The sequence below is a fragment of the Podarcis erhardii genome (genome assembly GCF_964252035.2).
Source record: "Podarcis erhardii genome assembly, chromosome: 6".
Lineage (NCBI taxonomy): Eukaryota > Metazoa > Chordata > Lepidosauria > Squamata > Lacertidae > Podarcis > Podarcis erhardii.
In genome coordinates, this window is record NC_138510.1 from 28,628,375 (window position 1) to 28,648,520 (window position 20,146).

General features: G+C 43.5%; 2 protein-coding genes across 4 annotated transcripts in view; one reads left to right on the forward strand and one right to left on the reverse strand.

The window, feature by feature from the left end:
* Positions 1 to 20,146, reverse strand: part of TGIF2 (TGFB induced factor homeobox 2) — a 377,907-nt gene that overhangs the window by 265,748 nt on the left and 92,013 nt on the right. The window lies entirely within an intron of this gene.
* Positions 1 to 20,146, forward strand: part of DLGAP4 (DLG associated protein 4) — a 330,460-nt gene that overhangs the window by 241,407 nt on the left and 68,907 nt on the right. For all 3 annotated transcript variants that reach the window (XM_081867584.1, XM_081867586.1, XM_081867585.1), the window contains 4 exons: positions 4,466 to 4,683; positions 12,556 to 12,670; positions 17,761 to 17,811; positions 19,440 to 19,686. In XM_081867584.1, coding sequence (XP_081723710.1) covers positions 4,466 to 4,683; positions 12,556 to 12,670; positions 17,761 to 17,811; positions 19,440 to 19,686 — 631 coding nt within the window. The remainder of the gene's footprint in view (positions 1 to 4,465; positions 4,684 to 12,555; positions 12,671 to 17,760; positions 17,812 to 19,439; positions 19,687 to 20,146) is intronic.

Genomic DNA, 20,146 nt, shown 5'->3' on the forward strand with positions numbered 1-20,146 from the left:
TGTGCTTCATGTAAATGGTTCCAAGTATGGATCCCCAATCCCTGAGTGTTCATTCTCTTTGTGCCACCTGCTGAAGATAGCAATTTCATATGGGAGGGGCTTTTCCCTCTCTGGTAGCCTGCTTGGTTTCTCTACCAGGCATAAAGGAGGATCAGAGCCCTTCTCTGACAGCCTGTACACTCACCAGCATGAGATTCTGACATTTACCTGCCTGCCTGCCTTCAGTCCCTTCTCACCTATGACTGCAAGGCTTGTCCTTAAATACAAGGCTGCATAACATTAAGGTATCTATAGCAGGGTGGTTCTCTTCAGTGTGCAGAATCCCAGATGTTGAAAATCAAAACTGAGGTCAGTGTTCTATGCACCAGTCCCACTAAATGAGACTCACTTCCCTTGCTGAGAATAGAGACCCAAACTGTGCTCCTGGGAGATCCCACTGGCTCTCTGTGTCACAGTCTTCAGCAAACCGCACCATTTGCTCCCTTCCATATGCATGGAGTTGATCTAGTTTCTAGTAGAAGAGCTTTCTGACCTTGATATGCCCATGCTGGTCTCCCATCTCTCCATTTTTCACTCACTTCCTTGCTGCTGCACACTCAAAATATATTTGGTCCTTTTCCAGCTCAGTTTCCTCCCTCTTCATCCATCAGGAACTGTGCCTAATTGGTAGAGAACATCAGAGAGTACTGTGAGAAAGGAATGGCTGTTGAATTTTTCTCCCCCTGATAAAGCTTATGATTTAATTTTGCTCTTTCAGAGAGTCTGCAAAGTCTATGCACACACACACTTAAATATATGTACATAGATATATGTTACATGCATTCCTAGAAAGCAAAGTCACGCATTCAGTTCAGGAAAGCCCTTCAGAAACATGGTTTGGAAGAATGGAAGACCACTTATGATGGTTATACACACATCACCAACAAATAGGAAATGCATCACTGGGGGGGGGGGGGAGGAGACAGATTAGTACATGCTAATTTATATCTACAGATGCAAGTTTAGAAAGAATTACTAAGACTGAAGCAGAAATACATCTCGCCATAGTGGGAAAGTCTAGTGCCCCAGTTCAAGAGCTCTGCTCTCCTTTCCTTTTTATTATTTATTGATATATACTGAAATATACTGAAATATACTGAAATATACTGAAATATACTGAAATAGAGGGACGCGGGTGGTGCTGTGGGTTAAACCACAGAGCCTAGGACTTGCCGATCAGAAGGTTGGCGGTTCAAATCCCCGTGACAGGGTGAGCTCCCGTTGCTCGGTCCCTGCTCCTGGCAACCCATCAGTTCAAAAGCACGTCAAAGTGCAAGTAGATAAATAGGTACCGCTCCGGCAGGAAGGTAAATGCCATTTCCGTGCACTGCTCTGGTTCGCCAGAAGTGGCTTAGTGGTGACATGACCCGGAAGTTGTATGCTGGCTCCCTTGGCCAATAAAGCCAGAAGTGGCTTAGTGGTGACATGACCCGGAAGTTGTATGCCAGCTCCCTTGGCCAATAAAGCGACTTGAGCGCCGCAACCCCAGAGTCGGCCACGACTGGACCTAATGGTCAGGGGTCCCTTTACTTTTACCTTTACTGAAATATATCTATATCTATAGTGCACAGGGTAAAATTAGACATGAAAAAGTGAGGAAGAAAAGGGGGGAGAGAAAAAGAAAGAAAGAAAGAAAGAAAGAAAGAAAGAAAGAGAGAGAAAGTTTGGTCAAAATGACTTTCTGATGGTGAGAGCTGTTTGACAGTGGAGCATCCTGCTTACTCAGCATCCAGTGCATTCCTGCCACACAGGAAAACAGCATCCACACAGTGTTAACCACAATCCACATCCATCATGTATTCATCCTGTTGTTTCCTATGAATTGCCAGATTTTGATGCATTTCCCCCTCGAACCAGCTTTGATTCTAATGGAGAGAAAAAACACAACCTTGCTGTGTTTTCATCCGGTAATGTGTACACAGCCTAAGTTGGCTACCCCTCTGGAAAGAAATGCACGTGTTTCCTAAACGTGCGGCTCTCTCCTTCACACTTGACGCTTATTTATTTCAGATTTGGGAAGTGTTCACCTAAACGTGTAATGTGAGAAGCAGCTTCCAACTCGACTGCGAGCAGCTGGCAAAAGAGATTCCTCGGTTTCCTTCTGCCTGCTTCTCTCTGGTCTCCGATGTTTCCTGATTACACCTGACGGCGCTTTCCCTCCCCCAGCCTTACATTGGTCATGCAGCAGTGCGTACTGCCACTTGGGAGAGCTGCTTTTCATCTCCAGGCAGGCAGGCAGTTCTTCTTCTTTTTCCCCTCCCGGTGTGAAATTAACAAGTTGAAGCAAAGGCAGGTCGGAAATCTCCGCCCCCCCCCCCAAAAAAATGGTCTAATCTCCAGTCAGACGTGACTCCAAGGCAGCTAGTGGTAAAGTGCTTTCAGAAGGCTTGTGTCTCCTTCATTAGGAAAGGTCAAAGCCAATCACCCCAGCGGTAGTTTGAGGAGAACAAGATACAGGAGTCTTATTAGGGCGATCTGTCACTGGAGCCTTTTTGCTTTCTACAAGAACAGGCAGAAGAATGCAACATCCACAAACCCATCATGGACTTCTTTTGCTGCCACTTTCCCATCCTCTGTAGAGGCAGGTGGTTGGTGGCCCTGGAGGATGCACAAGAAATGAATGCAAATAGGCAACCTTGTGATATTTTCTGTGTGCTGAGACTGCACAGATCTCATATGTCAAGAATGAGGAGCCTGGGGCACTTTGGATACTGTTAAGCGCCAGCTCCCATCAGTCTTGGCCAACATGGTGAGGAAGGATAGCTGTCATCCATCAACCTCTGTAGGACCACATGTTCTCCATCTGTATCATATAAGAATACGACTTTCATCTGTGATCAGGATGGGCATGTGCCTTGCAATAGATTTTAAAGAATCATATTTATGTTTCTTTGAACTTTTTAAAAATAAATGTCAATGTTTTATGTGTGTGTCCTGATTTATAGTGGACATCCTTTTAATTTGAGGGCAGTGTTGCAGCTGTGCCACTTACTGGAACAGGGTAGGGGTAGGGCATGGAGGCAGTGAGGTTAGAATTGTGCAGGTTCATCACACCAGCCACACCTGTGAACTGGGCTAGTTGGACAAAGAGTGTGCATTGAAATGTGAGGAATATTATGTTAGGGTTTTTTTCTGATTATAAAGCTAGTGCTTCTGTTCCATTTTCTAAAGTTCCTTTCATACTGCAGTACCAGTTGTGTTATGGAACTGTGGCATGTCATGCTAAATTTCATTCACACCATTGGGTAACGTCATTGCTCCCCTACTCTTTCTGCACCTGTGTATTTCTGTTCCCCCATCATTAACAAATGACAACAACATGAAAGAACTGTATGTGGGTATACTGCCCCAAATTCCATCACTTTACTCCAGTGATTTTCCAGGTTAAAGGAGCTGCAAATGGAATTTTGCTGGAATAATAATAATAATAAAAATAAAAAATAAAAAATCTGAAATGAGCACTAAACATGTACTAATTTCCATTAATTTTCTGGAAGTCCATTTTATGTCATATGAAAGCTCAAATATAATGTGGAAATTAACAGTTTAGGGAAATGTTGGAAGGATGTGAATGCAGCCATAAAAAGCTGGCAGGGCAGCTTTCTGCATTTCTAACATACTACATGAGATGGATGCTTAGTCCAATCCAGCACAACTCTTCTTAATCTGTTTAAAAGGGTGGGGGACAAGGTCATTATTATGCACTGGAACAACATTAGAAAAGGAAAATTCATTTGGACACTTACAGCACAATGCTTTACATGTCTACTCAGACATAAGTCCTGCTAAGTTCAATATTTTTGTTCCCAGGTAAATGAACGGAAAACTGCAACCCCTCAAACAATGCATTGTCCTTCTCTTTGCTTTTGTCTCATATCAGCCTTTGGTCAGGTCAGCAGGGAGTTCCCCAACTACATATAGCAAGGATGACATTTGCTAGCTAGCACATGATGGGAAAATAAAACTTCTTTTCTCCCCCATGACCATGTGCTAGGAAAGACAGCTCTGTCATTTCATCATGGACCAGAGACTTTAGGATCAGTAAAAAAACAAAAACACAAAATGCTTCACTTCAAGTACTTCGTGCCAAGGCTAAGGATTAACTAACTAACAGCTGGCATTATAAAGGTTAAGACAGATAATATAGGCTAAGAGGTGACTAAAAGTCAGGCTTCACAGCCTAAGCTGGCCAAGAAGAAATTGCTTTGTGCTTACTCCATTTAGCATTAGTAGTAACATGCATGTTGTTTACAAAGGCTTCCCTACCTGCATTAGTCTGCCTCACCAGGAACCTGTCACTGTTAAATAGGTACAGGAGGCTGGACTGGATGAGTTGATGACCTGCTCTTCTGTAGATGGTCCCTCCATCGCCTGCTTTTTTCCTTTCCTTACCAAATGCTATGTCTGTGTTCTGTTGCTTTTGCAGGTGCCTCAGGGAGACTGGAATAATACCTTGACTAGGGACAAGGACAATGAAATCCCATGCCGGCGCATGCGGAGTGGGAGTTATATCAAAGCCATGGGGGACGATGACAGCGAAGACTCGGAAACCAGCCCCAAGCCATCCCCCAAAACTGCAGCACGGAGGCAGAGTTACCTCAAGGCCACTCAACAGTCACTGAGCGAGCAGAGCACCACCCACAGGTACTGCCTTCTTATTTCAGTGCTACCTGGTACTCTGTGAATACGTGCATCTTTGGCACGGTGGTAATGCCTCAGGTGCCTCAAAGACTGACATCTATTGTGGCATTCCTAGATTTCACTGTTCAGTTTGTCCAATGCATGATGGGTTATTACTGGGTTACAGGCACATAGTGGAGGGTAGAGCTGAGATTAAACAGTGGGCTCAGAGGGAAAAGAAATGCAGAAGGGACAGAGAGGGTGATAATTGCATCATTAATGGTGTTCATTCACAAAAACAGTTGTTGATAGTACAAAAATCCTGGCATTGGTGAGTCAGTTAACATATGTAATGAGTTTGATTAGTTTTTGGTTTTTTTTATATATATATAAAGGTTTATCACAATTTAATCCAAATCAATGAAATTAGTATGAGCTATATCCATCTTCTTCCTTCTCAGGGATGCTTAAAGGGCTGTAGGGAAGAAGGAGACCATATGACCATTTGAAACCGGTGGGTGATAGAATGGCATTGTCACATGAATAGTATTCTGAAGCCGACCTAGAACTGTGACTCATTTGTTCACAACCCTAAGGACCAAGCTTTTCACATTATATATTGTTCCATTCACGTATTTAGTACCCGATAGTGGGTCCCGCAGAACCTTTGATTAAAGTGCATTTGTACACTTAAGCTAGGGCTGAGATGAGCAGCATTTCACAGCTGATTTTCCTGGTCATGGTTAGAAGGGTGAGGGTGCAAAAGATGTTGAGGTGGAACTTCCACAAAATTATTAGAACAAGATGTTGAGGTGTGCTTACTCCCTGCTAGGCATAGCTGTCAACTTTTCCCTTTTCTTGCGAGGAATCCTATTTGGAATAAGGGAATTTCCCTTTTAAAAAAGGAAACGTTGACAGCTATGCTGCTAGGACAGAGGGATTGCAAGACCTCAGACAAAAATAAACAAACTGAGAGCCAGTCTATAAGTTATATTCACCACATGGGAGGTCCTGGAAATAGCCTCCACGCAGCTGGTGATTCCCAGCACAGCTGTAATGTGTAAAATGACATCATAAAAACATAAGAAGAACCTGCTAGATCAAGCCAGATGCCCGTGGAAAGGTGGCAAGCACAAGAGCGCTCTCCCTTCCTTTGACAGTGTATCTGAAGAAGTGTGCATGCACACGAAAGCTCATACCAAGAACTGACTTAGTTGGTCTTTAAGGTGCTACTGGAAGGAATTTGTTTTGTTTTTTCTCCCTTCCTTTGGTTTCCAACAACCAGTATATATAGAATTCTACAAGTTTCCATGCCCTGCTGTCAGCATGGGGACTAGTATAGAAAATACTTTATTGCCCCTCCTATTTCCAGTATTTTATTTCACCTGCATCCCTGTGAACAACCTCCTTCATGCAAAGTGGCCCTTGACAGTTTCCTGTGGGTTGGACTGGAAGGTGACTTTGACTGAACTTTATTCTCCATGTAGATAAATAGAAGAGATTAATAATAATAATAATAATAATAATAATAATAATAATAATTCATTATTTGTACCCCGCCCACCTGGATGGGCTTCCCCAGCCACTCTGGGTGGCTTCCAACAAAGATTAAAAATACATTAAAATGTCACACATTAAAAACTTCCCTGAACTCTTCAGATCTCTTCTAAAAGTCAGATAGTTGTTTATTTCCTTGACATCTGGTGGGAGGGCGTTCCACAGGGCGGGTGCCACTACCGAGAAGTCCCTCTGCCTGGTTCCCTGCAGCTTTGCTTTTCGCAGTGAGAGAACCACCAAAGGCCCTCGGCGCTGGACCTCAGTGTCCGGGCAGAACGATGGGGGAGGAGATGCTCCTTCAGATATACTGGGCTGAGGCTGTTTAGGGCTTTAAAGGTCAGCACCAACACTTTGAATTGTGCTCGGAAATGTACTGGGAGCCAATGTAGGTCTTTCAGGACCGGTGTTATATGGTCTCGGCGGCCACTCCCAGTCACCAGTCTAGCTGCCGCATTCTGGATTAGTTGTAGTTTCCAGGTCACCTTCAAAGGTAGCCCCACGCAGAGCACATTGCAGTAGTCCAAGCAGGAGATAACTAGAGCATGCACCACTCTGGTGAGACAGTCCACAGGCAGGTCTAAAGTCCTACACTTTCCTTCCCATCCTTCTCCTGTCTGTACCTTACTCATTCACCCCAAGAGGGCAGAGGGGATCTCAGTTCAAAAAGAACCTGCATACGTGAAATGTACAGTGGTACCTCAGGTTACATACGCTTCAGGTTACAGACTCCGCTAACCCAAAAATAGTGCTTCAGGTTAAGAACTTTGCTTCAGGATGAGAACAGAAATCGTACTCCGGCGGCGTGGCAGCAGCAGGAGGCCCCATTAGCTAAAGTGGTGCTTCAGGTTAAGAACAGTTTCAGGTTAAGTACGGACCTCCGGAACGAATTAAGTACTTAACCTGAGGTACACTGTAGTAGCGAAGGCTCCAGCAGAATTGTTGATAGCTTTAGTAAATGGCCAATAAAGGAAGTCTTGCTAGTTTGTAAAAATGCAAGACCTAGTGCCATCTGCTGGCCACTGAGAAATAAATGTTGCTTCTGTGTTTTAAGTACAGTACTGGTTTTGTGAAGCCCAGTTCAAGCTGCCAAGATACCAGCACAAAGAGGACCACGTTGCCCAGGATGTTGTGGGAATGGGTGTTTATAAAATCACAAATACATTAACTAAATTAAGAGAAGTACTTAAGGTTCTATGTACACAGACTGACCGGCTTGGAGAGATGCAACTTTGAGGGCATAAGAACATAAAAAGAAGCTGATGGGTCAGGGGGAAAGGACCGACTAGACCAGCATCCTGCTCTCACAGTGGGCAGCCAAGATGCCTCTGGGGAGCCTGAAAGCAGGACCTGAACACAACAGCTCTCTCCCCACTTCTGATTCCTAGCAGTTGGTATTCAGAGGCATGCCTCCTTTGACAGAGGAGATAGAATATAACCTTTGTGGTTAGTAGCCATTGATAGTCTTCTCCTCCATTAATTTGTCTAATCCTCTTTTAAAGTCATCCAGGTTGGTGGCTGTGGCGATCACACGGGGTCCCCGGACGTTTGACGGGCTATTGATCCCTGTGCCACCACTGTGCTCACTTCCCCGCTGCCACCAACCCGTTTCTCTCGGGTACACACGGAGTCCAGACAGTTGTTAACATTAAACCAAATAAACAAGTTTATTTTATAAGCATTAACAAGTTTATGGTTTCAGGGAATTTTTCTTGTCAGTTTCTTAGTTTCTTTACTGGCCTATGCCTTCCTAATAACTTCTAACTGATTATCTCAACTGTTTGACTGACTCCTCTTCACAGATTCTCTCACTCTCTCACATCAAACTATCCCAACCCACAGACTTATCCTCCCTCTCTCTTCTCTAACACCCGACTGACTCCTTAAGAACTCTAACTCTAACTCCTCCCCTTGGGTTCCCACTGGCCAATCACTTCCCACTCATTTAACCCTTTCCTTATGACCCAGCATGATATCACCTAGGAGGGCAAACGCCACAGTGGCCATCACTACATCTTGGGGGAATGAGTTCCATAGCTTATCTATGTGCTGCATGGAGAAGTACTTTATTTTATCTGTCCTGAATCTTCCAGCATTCAGATGTCCATATGTTCCCAGGTTAGGAAAGAAGAAAAACTTTTCTCCATCCACTTCGCCATGCCTTGTATTATTTGATAAACTTCTATCCAGAGCTGTCTTTCCCATTGGGTTTACTTGCACGTTGCACCAGGGCGCCAGCCTCTCAGGGGCGCCCCAGCGAGTAGGGGAGCTGCGCGGCTTTACTGGCAGCCTCCCCTTTCCCTCCTGCACACTACCAGCTGCAGCCTGTCAACCATATGGCTGCCTCCACGGGAGGAGAACAATTGCTGCAGAGGCTTGGGAAAAGGTCGACAACTCTGGGAAACGGGGGTGGGGTGCCAGAGGGATCTTTGCACCACAGCGCCAGATATGCTTAAGACAGCCCTGCTTCTGTCATGTCACCTCATCCGGATTCTGTTTGTGCCGTGATTACCAGGCACAAGTTTGAGTGGTTTTGATTTTGTCCCTCCACTTTCCCCGGGAAAAGCCACTGTTTACTGCTGAAGTGGAATAAATGGCAGGTGGGTTTTCAGCGGATTCATGTTTGTTCAGATTCAGCGGAAAACAGTGGGTTTTCCAAGGGAAAATGGCGGGGACTAAAGATGAACCACTCAGACCCGTGCCTGGAAATCATAGCACCAAGCGAAGTCTGGATGAGCCCTTGCCTCTTCCCCAATCTAAAACATCCCAATGCTGCAAGCTTTCCTCACAGGGTAGTCAGTCACTCCATCACCTTGTTTGTTTTGGTTGCCCTTTCCTAAAACTTTTCCGGCTTTGACTAACGGTACTGTAGGTATAAAGGTATCAATTCTGTAGGTATCAATTCTAAATTGATAAGGCAACACCTGCATGTATGGAGGTCTGTGTGCACATAAGAGTCCTGCCATTTACAAAAAAGCCAATAATTTTGGCCATGCAATCCTTATTTTCCTTTTGGTTCCAAAAGTCTAAGGAGTCAAAAAGCTTCCTTGAAAAGAACAATGGTAGATTGACTAAGTTATATCTGCCAATGACAGAAGTCACATACAATGTGTTTACAGCTGCAATCTAATGCACAAGTACCTAGGCATAAGCAAAAACCTTTATGTTCACCCTGGCTTTTTAAACACTGTAATTTTTTTTTATCTCTTAAATCTCATATTATTAGCTTAGTCTCTACTTTGACCATGGCATTCTATTTTTGTCCTATGGGATTATTCTCTCTCTCTCTCTCTCTCTCTCTCTGTGTGTGTGTGTGTGTGTGTGTGTGTGATGTTATTTCTTCCAATTTAATAGTTTATTGGATTGCTTGATTTGTGTCGTGTATCACCTAGAGCAGCCTTTCTCAACCTGCGGGTCCCCAGATGTTGTTGAACTACAACTCCCATCACCCCTATCTAGCAAGGCCAGAGCTCAGGGATGATGGGAATTGTAGTCCAACAACATCTGGGGACCCACAGGTTGAGAACTGCTGACCTAGAGGATTGGGCAAATAGGCCAATACTAAATAAATAAAATACTTCTGAATAAACATGTTTAGGATCACACTAATAATAATAGGTAAAGGTAAAGGACCCCTGGATGGTTAAGTTCAGTCAAAGTCAACTATGGGGTTGCGGTGCTCATCTAACTTTCAGGCCAAGGGAGCCGGCTTTTGTCCACAGACAGTTTTCCAGGTAATGTGGCCAGCATGACTAAACCGCTTCTGGCACAACAGAACACCATGATGTAAGCCAGAAATGTTGTTTACCTTCCCACCGCAGTGGTAACTATTTATTTACTTGCGCTGGTATGCTTTCGAACTGCTAGGTTGACAGAAGCTGGGACAAAGCAACGGGAGCTCACTCCGTCACGCAGATTCAAGCCACCAACCTTCTGATCAGCAAACCCAAGAGGCTCAGTGGTTTTAGACCACAGTGCCACATACGTTTAGGATCACACTAATAATAATAACGATAATAATGTAAACACTTCAGTCCTAAGCACACTTATTAGTAAACAATTCTCATATATCGGCCTTGCAAAGAGATGGGCCATTAGTCTATATATCCCACTATCCCCTTCCCCAGTCTGATGCCTTCGGAATGTTCTGAACTCCTGTCATCTCTGACTCTTGGCCCTGCTATAATCCAAAATATCAGGAGGGCACTAGGTTGGGGAACGATGGACAGCGACTAGCAGCACTCTCCAGAATTTCACACAGTCTTTCCCACATCTGCATGGAAAGACTCAGGACAGAAGCTGAGACTGTCTGCAATCGGATCATGCACTGCACCACCAAGCTACGGCCCTGCCATTATTTGCTCAGCTATCAGTTTTCTAGCAACAACAATGAGTTTTGTTTTAAATGCAGCCTGTTGGAGTCTTGGAGATGTGCTTAGCAAAATGAGTTTGAGAGAGCAAGAGCTCCCCTGCAGCTTCATTCTTCAGCATGACAAGTACAAGCTATTATGTGATGTGCTCTGGCTGTATGTGGAGCGTGGCTGTCACCCAGTGGCCATTTTGTGCTTCTTCTTCTTCTGCCTAGTTTGTGTGTCTGTTCTTGTAAGCCTTTCCTTGTGACAACTGAGGGCCAAACAAGATGCAGTGTTAAATGTGTATCTAGCAATGACTGGTGGCCATGGGTACTGATGGGTACTGGGGCCAGAGCCAATGGCAGGCAGCGCCACCCTCTGACTGGCTATAAGAAAGAAGGCAGGAAGGTGGAGAATGGCCACAGGCAGGCTGAAATTGGTGGGATAGTGCCCCCATTTGCCTTAATGCACCAGCCTCCTTAAAAAAAAATACCAGTAGCAGCCACTGGCGTTGCAGCAGATGAGAAGGGGGAGATTAACCATTGTCTCTCATGCTGCAGTCCTGATCAAAATTGCCCCTTTGACACTGCTGTTTGCTTCCGAAGAAAATCCCACCACTGGTTCCATAAGTTCATTTTATCCATTGTGTGATTTATTTCCATAACCAAGATTTTAGGTGACAGTAGCACAATAAGCACAATATGCGGGTGGCGCTGTGGCTTAAACCACAAAGCCTAGGACTTGCCGATCAGAAGGTCAGCAGTTCGAATACCCGTGACGGGGTGAGCTCCCATTGCTTAGTCCCAGCTCCTACCAACCTAGCAGTTCGAAAGCATGTCAAAGTGCAAGTAGATAAATAGGTACCGCTCCGGCAGGAAGGTAAACGGCGTTTCCATGCGCTGCTCTGGTTCGCCAGAAGTGGCTTAGTCATGCTGGCCACATGACCCGGAAGCTGTACGCCGGCTCCCTTGGCCAGTAAAGCAAGATGAGCGCCGCAACCCCAGAGTCGGCCGTGACTGGACTTAATGGTCATGGGTCCCTTTACCTTTTGTTGTTGTTGTTTAGTCGTTTAGTCGTGTCCGACTCTTCGTGACCCCATGGACCAGAGCATGCCAGGCACTCCTGTCTTCCACTGCCTCCTGCAGTTTGGTCAGACTCATGCTGGTAGCTTCGAGAACACTGTCCAACCATCTTGTACTCTGTCATCCCCTTCTCCTTGTGCCCTCAATCTTTCCCAACATCAGGGTCTTTTCCAGGGACCTAGCACAATATGCTGTTGGTACATCCTGGAAGGGATAGCCTTACTTCTGGTAAATTGGCCATGCTGCTGTTTGTTCCCCTTTAAACATCTGACAACTTGCTTGTTCTTGCACAAGGGCAGGACAATGAAAAAAGAGCAGATCTGAGGGGAAATGGTAAACAAAGCAAAACTATTAATCAACAACATCCATATGTTGAAAGAGGAGGAGCTGATTACTAATTACAACCTCTAATAGACCTGCACAACTGTATTCTACATAGTGATACTGTTCTGGGAAAGTGCAGCATTTTCCCTAGGTACAAAATATTGCACTCTGAGTGCTTGGACACTACAATAACCAAGCAAAAAAAGAGGGGGGGGGGGACTATCTGCCTGCAGACTGTCTGCAACAAATGTGTATTTATAGCGCCAAAAATGGTCATGCCGGAAGGCCCTAGATGGCTGATTTGGGAGGATGCCTTCCTAATGTCACATGGCTGAAGTGTATTGATTAATCTTTAAATGCTCTATTTGTTTTTGCTCCCATGTCTTCTAAAACAGCCTAGTGTTAACTAGAGCAGAGGATGATTTGTGTTAGGCAAGGCTTGAGATGCATTAGTTGGTAACTCTGACAAATCTGCAGTGTGCAGGGAGCTCTGGCAATACCCGATTGTCACCGAGAGCCACAACTGATTTTGCCTCTCCTGTTGTTCATGTGATCATCTCAGACTCTCTGTCCTCATTCCACAGGAGTCTGGACCGCCTTGATTCAGTGGAGATCCTTTTGCCTCCAAAATTCCCAAGCTGGGAGGAAGAATACAACCAGATCGCAGACAACCTTAATGAGTCTAGTTGCATCGACCAGGTAAGAGCCAGCAGTTCACAGCACCAAGGAGGACCAGCCTGAGAGTGGGGAAGGAGCAGTAAGGTGGGGGGAGGTGGCTTTATATAAGATCATTTGCTCACATTGCAGCTCAAAACAAATTTTGCATTTCCCACATTGGCCAGAATGTGAAGTCAATCTCTTCTGCTTCCGATTGCTGTAAATACAGTACTTGAGCACAAATATCTCAGAAGAGGTTCAAAGGCAATATGTGTTGTTTATATTATTATTATTATTATTATTATTATTATTATTATTATTATTATTAATTATTATTATTATACTGACTCTATCCTCCCCAATAAATACTCAGCATTCTGTGGCCACTGAGCATTCTCAGTCCTCATTGGGTTGTTTTAGGGTCCTTCCTTTCCCTTTAGGGTTGCCCCTGCTTCTTCTGCAAACCTTGGTATTTCCCCAAGCTGGCTATTACGTGTGTGTGTGTGTGTGTGTGTGTGTGTGTGTGGATTGTGCTGTTTGGCCTGCATAAGGATTATCACAGAGAGAATCAGTTCACTACTAGTATATAGGATGATAAGATGAACCTTGCTGGATCAGAATAAAGTTCCATCTAATCCAGTGTCTTGGATCAGTCAATGGACAAGCTGATGCCTCTAGGAAGCCAGCAAGGTATGGAGGTGACAACCTTCCCCTTCTGTTTGCTTGTCCCCCGGCAACTGGCCCCTGAAGCTGGAGGTTCCCTGTAGCTAACAGCCACTGATTGACTTAAGTTCCTGAATTTGTCCGTGTGGGAACAAAACTAAAGTGGGTGAGGTCAAAGCTGGCAGTGGATGGAGCTACTCCACACTCCCTCACCCACTTGCATGAACACTACACCCACATCTCTCTCACACATGCATACATGCCGCACATCTTTCTTTCACACACTGTGTATATCTCTCACAGACACTCTTGCACAGGGAATGCAAAGGGCTATCCCACACACTCTTTAGCTGTTCTAGAATCATTGGCACCAAGGGTTGGATCTTGTGGCATGGTGATTAGCTTTACACTACTTGAACACATGTTGAAAGAGTGACTGAGGCAATTAAGTGAAAAAGAGGGGCCTGCACCTTTCATAGTTGTGTAGAAGGGGGTGGATCACAGCAGGTGCTGGGGGGGAGCAGGTATCCCTCTTCTAGCCAGCTCTTCAAATCACAGGAGCCTTGTCTTCTGTTGTGTCTGATGTGTGTGTATGTATGTGAAGTCTTTGAAAACTGGGTTTAGCCAGCTGGTCAAAACCTTCACAAGACCAAGAATGACATCAAAATGCTGTGTTCATGTATACTGAGTAAACACATCACCAAGCAGAAGTTATTAATACATTTTGCTGGAAGACCAGCATTGACTCTGTACCACAAGGGATGGATCACATGTGAGATTCAAATACAGGCACAATATTTGCTTTTGTGATATTTGTCTATACCTTCCATTTGTCTGGTGTCTCTCCCTTTATAAAAAAAATACTTTGTGAAGCTGTTTGAGATCCTCAGGAAAGAGGCTATATTATATTTGTCCAATAAGAAACAATCAGCAACCATGTCTTGGAAGTTGCAAATCAAGCACGTCAAACTCATTTTGGTAAATTACTACTTCCTTTAATCACTCCTTTAAGAGTAGCAAGCACATTATTCTTCTAAGGCTCAGGTAGCAGAAAGGTTTGGGTTTGTTACATTTCTGTATCACTTCCCAACACACACACACACACACACACACACACACCCAAAGCAATTTACAGCCAGAGCAAAAACAGGGTAATGAAAATGCACAAGCTATCGAAAGCATAGGGTAGCATTCAATGGTAATCCTACTCATAGTAAACCCACTGAAGTTAACAAACATAACTAATTTACGGTTCATTAATTTCAATGGGTCTACTCTAAGCAGTTGAATACCATCCATAGGCCCACCCTCTCAAACCTGGAGCCAGCCCTGATTCACAATTGTAGTAGTGTTTTGTGGGGAGTTTTGTTTGAAATCTGCCAGCGTTGTTGAAAGGAGATCACTATGACATGATTCTCTATTGATACAATTGACCACTGAGCCAGTCTACCAGTAATCCATGAGCCCAGCCCTCAAATTTTGCTCATGGTCATGTGCTTCTGCTGTAGTTGAAACATTGTGAATTTTATTCTTGCTGTGAGGCAATCTGTGAGATTTTATTTCTTCAGGGCTTTCCATAAAGAAGCTGCATCCTAGCGATTCTGCTAATGCCTGACGAGAAAGAAGGAAATACAATTACTCATGAGCTATTTAAACCCAAATTACATGAAAATTGATATGCATATGATAAGAGATAGGCATCTATACAATATACCAACATTAACATTTGCCATTTGTAGCAAGCAGGTTCTTAGATTGTCGTTTTAAACCAAATGCTAATTTTTGAATTTTCAAAAGCTTTTCATTTCCTACCATATACACAGACCTGCTTTCATTTCTGAACAGTATCATCTCTCTAGCAAGCGCATAGAAATGGCTTATGTGGCCTTTTTTCCACAACAAGAAAAAATGAGAATGGGTGTATTTTCCTATCCAAATCTGATTAATTCAGCACCAATAAAATTGCAAAGGAACTTCCTTTGTTCTGAATACATTTCTCAATGGCTCAGTTTGGATTATCTTTCCTAGATTTTTTCCAGCATGAGGGAAATGAGAAGTTCTGGAATCTACTTCATCAATTCCATTTTAATGAAGAGTAACTACCACATGCACCTAGTCTTAAGAGTTCTCAAATTGGACCACACAGCTATTCCTGCTGAGTCCAGGTGGGATGTACAACCCCATCTAAGGCCCCAACCCTACACAAGCTTCTTTGGGAATAAGTCCCACTGAACTCAGCAGAAGTTCCTCCAAAGTAAATATACACAGGCTCAGTCCTTTTATTAAGAATTCTGAATCCAAACATTGTATTATACAATGTCTGGACTCGATATAAAGATTTGTTGGAAAACAAAACTCCTAGGTGGTTATCACCAATGGAGGCTAAAGAAGTGAAGAAACTTAATATGGAATCTAATTGGCCCAAATATTCTGAAATCTTAGAACAAGAAAGTGGTAAATTTAAATTAAAGAGATTTGAAGAAATAAAGTCCCTGGTAAGAGATTGGCTCCATTATTATCAAATAATGGAGACCTTTAAACAAGACAGGAAAATTGGCTTCCAGGTGGAGAAATCTAAATTAGAAACAGAACTGCTAGAATCCAATACTAAGAATTTATCAAGAATGTATAATTTGTTGCTGAAGTGGAACACAATAGATGAGACAGTCAAATCAGCTATGATTAAATGGGCACAGGACATCGGTCATGACATTATGTTTGCGGACTGGGAACAGTTATGGACCACCGGTATTAAATTTACGGCATGTAATGCCTTAAGAGAAAACATTATGAAAATGATTTATAGGTGGTACATGACTCCAGTCAAGCTTGCAAAGATCTATCATTTGCCCAACAATAAATGCTGGAAATGTAATGAAACTGAAGGTACCTTCTTTCACCTTTGGTGGACCTGCCCAAAGATCAAAGCCTTCTGGGAAATGATTTATAATGAAATTAAGAAGGTACTTAAATGCACTTTTCATAAGAAACCAGAGGCATTCCTCTTGGGCATGGTTGGCCAACTGGTGACAAGAAAGGACAGGACTTTTTTTATGTACGCTACCACAGCAGCAAGGATACTACTAGCAAAGTATTGGAAGACGCAAGAATTACCCACACTGGAAGAATGGCAGACGAAAGTGATCGACTTTATGGGATTGGCAGAAATGACCAGCAGAATCTGTGACCAAGAGAAAGAGACGGCGGAGGAAGATTGGAGGAAATTTAAAGTTTATCTTAAGAACTGTTGTAAAATTGATGAGTGCTAAAATGTTAAGGGGAAGGAAGATGCAGAATTGCAGCTGAAACTGTTTGATGAATTAAGATGAAACTGAGAAAAAATAAGTTCTAAATATAATTGGACTAAGGGGTTGCTGAAAAATTGCAAAATAAGGATGCAGAGAGGGGGAGGTATGGGGAAGTCCATGAAAGAAGGTTTATGAAAAGGAGGATATGAAAAATATATGTGTGTATGTGTTTGTTTGTTTTGTTTGTTTTAAAATGAAAAACCAATAAAAAATTAAAAAAAAAAGAATTCTGAATCCAAGCTCTTCTACTTAGATTATGCTTTACTAGCATAATCATTCTCCACAGACTCTATACAGATCTGAATGGCCAGTAGGAATGGAAAGGGAAAGAATGAGAGAAATGTAATGTGTTGGCAGCAACCAGTCTGTTGGGGAGTGTGTTACTTGCTGAGACAAATAACTCAGGTGAGGAGTTTATCATTAAACAGGGTATCATAGCTATGATAAAGGAGCATCTTGCCTACAATGGGTTCAGGTGTTTTGCTGTTTTTTGACTAGATCTTCATAATGTGGTGGTAAGGGCCTGACAAAGCAATCAATATAATACCTGCACTATGTGTATCCTAGTAGATTAAATTGAAAATACTAGTATCAGTGGTAGCTTGATGAGGACCAGTCTATTGGTGGTGGGAAGAACTAATCAATATACAAACACAGCTGTTCTGGGTGTAGGAATTGTGCTCATGATTTTTGGATGATCTTGTTAGAAGAGCATATAGAATGCTAAGATCTGTAACGATTCAAATTGGGCAACAGAAACTAAGTACTAACATTGTGGAGCTCTGTAACTGGAAACTCTTTTCCAGTTCCCAGACAATTCCTAGTATTTGGACTTCAAGATTTTGTATTATTCATGGCAGTTGGGGAGTAGGCTTTTGTTGCAAACTGTGAAAGGTTGGCTGATCACCCTTGTATTAAAATTAGTTTTTGTCAAAGTGTTCACTGTAACCAGGGGCTGATCTTTTTGTCTGTTTTGTTTGTGTTGATTTTTGTTTCACTGTGCTTGGTTAGCTTCCTCATGAGCCTTTGGCTTGGACGTCATGGACCAAAACTGTTACATGGTCACCACTGTCACTCTTTGATCCCTGTAGAGTGCTTCTGTACAGAAGCAGTGAAATCCCCATCCCTCACGCTTTAATCTTCTCCACCTCTTTCTTCCAGATGTTTGGACAACCCTCATTTATCCCACAGATATTTACACAAGGAGAGCAGGTACTGTCATCTGACAAATCTTCTACTGCCCCTTACATGCACAAAGGAAGTTACCTTATACATCCAGGCCACTGATCCACCTACCTAAGCACTGGCTGCAGTGGCTGGCATTAGCTCTCCGAAGCCCCAGGCAGGATTCTCTCCCCGCACTTTAATGTGCTTACTGGGTATCAAACTTTCTGAATAGTTGTGCTGCCTTTTAGAGACCATTGCACAATATTTGAGGCTGGGCTGCCTGTTGAGAGGAGGTAAGAGAAACTGGGGTGAGCTGAAAGAAGTAGCAGAGAGTCTGCATCTTATTCCAAGGTGGATTGGTGGTGGCAAATGTTCCCTGTTGCCCTTCAGTGCTGGAGTGAGGCTCAAGCTAAATCTTCTTGTGACAGGGTCTGACCTGGCTCAAAATCAGTAGATATGAAGGATACCTTTGGAAATCAGAGAAGGAACCCATCTTAAAGATTTATGCCCTGTATGGAGGGATCAGGAAAAAGGACAAAAAATAAACTGGGTTAGGTTAAGAAAACAAGTGGCCCTTACTGCTTCAGTTTAAATTGTTGTTTATTATGCATTGATTCCCTACGAAGGTTTAAATATATGGATATCTTGTTCAACTGGTGTCAGCCACACCAAGGTTAGTGGTGGAAACTGGGCTTAACAAACATGAGAAAGCATCAGCATCATATTGAAAGGGCTTTAGGACAAATGCTATGCAGGAACAGCTGGAATAGGATGGAAAACATTAGCTCCTGCTGTGCTCCTCTGCATAATCTGAGAAGAATCTTTTAGCCTAGAACTGGATGTAAATATGATAGGCTTTGGTGAAATGAATAGAATCAATTCTTCCCAATTATAAACATGACCCAGGAATAGATTATTAGATCTGGGGACATAAGTGGAAGCTTAAGAGTTGCTGAGCATCACAGAGTGATTAATCCGCTTTTGGGTTCTTTCTCCATGAGCTTACCTGGGCATTGTAACATCCTCATTCACAGAAATTCCATGTCCCCATCTTTTGAGGATCTCAAATAACTTTATATCACCATTAAACTAGTCTCACGGCATCCTTGCCCAGCTTGTGATGCACCAAGCTTGAGTACAACCCAGAAGCAATGTATGGTGGTGGCCCATCAGAGGCTTGGTGAACCTCCTGGCTCTTCTGCTGCCTGATTGGCAATGCCAAAGCACAGGTACAGACAAGCACCTCACAAACAAGAATGCAGCAGAGCTGGTGGCCTGTGTCGCTATCTCGGCTACAAGTTGTGCTTCTTCTGCTTTGAAGTCAAGAAAAAATGGACCTGTGTTAAAAGCCAACAGTACATTATTTAAGGCAGGAATGGGGAACCTGTGGCTCTCCAGATCTTGTTGGACAATAACTCCCACTGGCTCCTGCTGGCAGGGCCCAATGGTCAGGGATAGTGGAAGCTGTCATCCACCAACATCTAGAGGGCCATATGTTCCCCATTTCTGATTTGAAAAGAAGAGCCTTCAACCACTTCATTCCACATACTCACTTATAAATTCATACATTTTACCAACACAATAAATGCATTCAAGCAAAAAGAGAGGGGAACCCATGAGATCATATCTGGGAAGTTCTTTTGGCAGGAGAATGACCAGCTTTGTTCTTGCAGGCAAGAGAACCAGAGCTGAACGACCAATATGAGGGGATGTGCGAATCAGCCTACAGCGAAGCAGAATCGGCCACTGTAGAAGTCCTGGACCTGCCTCTTCCCAGTTACTTTCGCTCCCGGAGCCACAGCTACCTCCGAGCAATCCAGGCAGGCTGCTCCCAAGAGGAGGACACCATCTCGGTGCGGTCTCTCTCTCCACCCCCAGCCAACAGCATCAGTGGCAGTCGGACGCTTCCCAGCAACAGCAGTAAGTCTGACCATATGGGGCTTTAGTGGAGGGGAAGCGGGAACTGGAGGGGGTAGCCAGACATGGCTTGGCTAGAGTGTGATGAACATTGTAAAGAGAGTTTTGAGCACAACATAAATTTCCAGGTTGGTGTTGCTTCAAAGAAGCAGTGACTGGGTTTTTCCATACGCACTAAATGGGGGATTTGGATCTGGTTTCAATTAACGTAAGCAGGTAGAAGTTGACCTATGTATGTATGCATGTATCTATCTATCTATCTATCTATCATCTATCTATCTATATCTATATCTATCTATCTATCTATATCTTATATTCTATTTCTGTATCAGCACTACAAAGAATGATTTGACTCAAAAATCATAGAGTGCAATCCAGCCAAAGTTAAGTACCGTATTTTTCGCTCTATAAGACGCACCGGACCACAAGACGCACCTAGTTTTTGGAGGAGGAAAACAAGAAA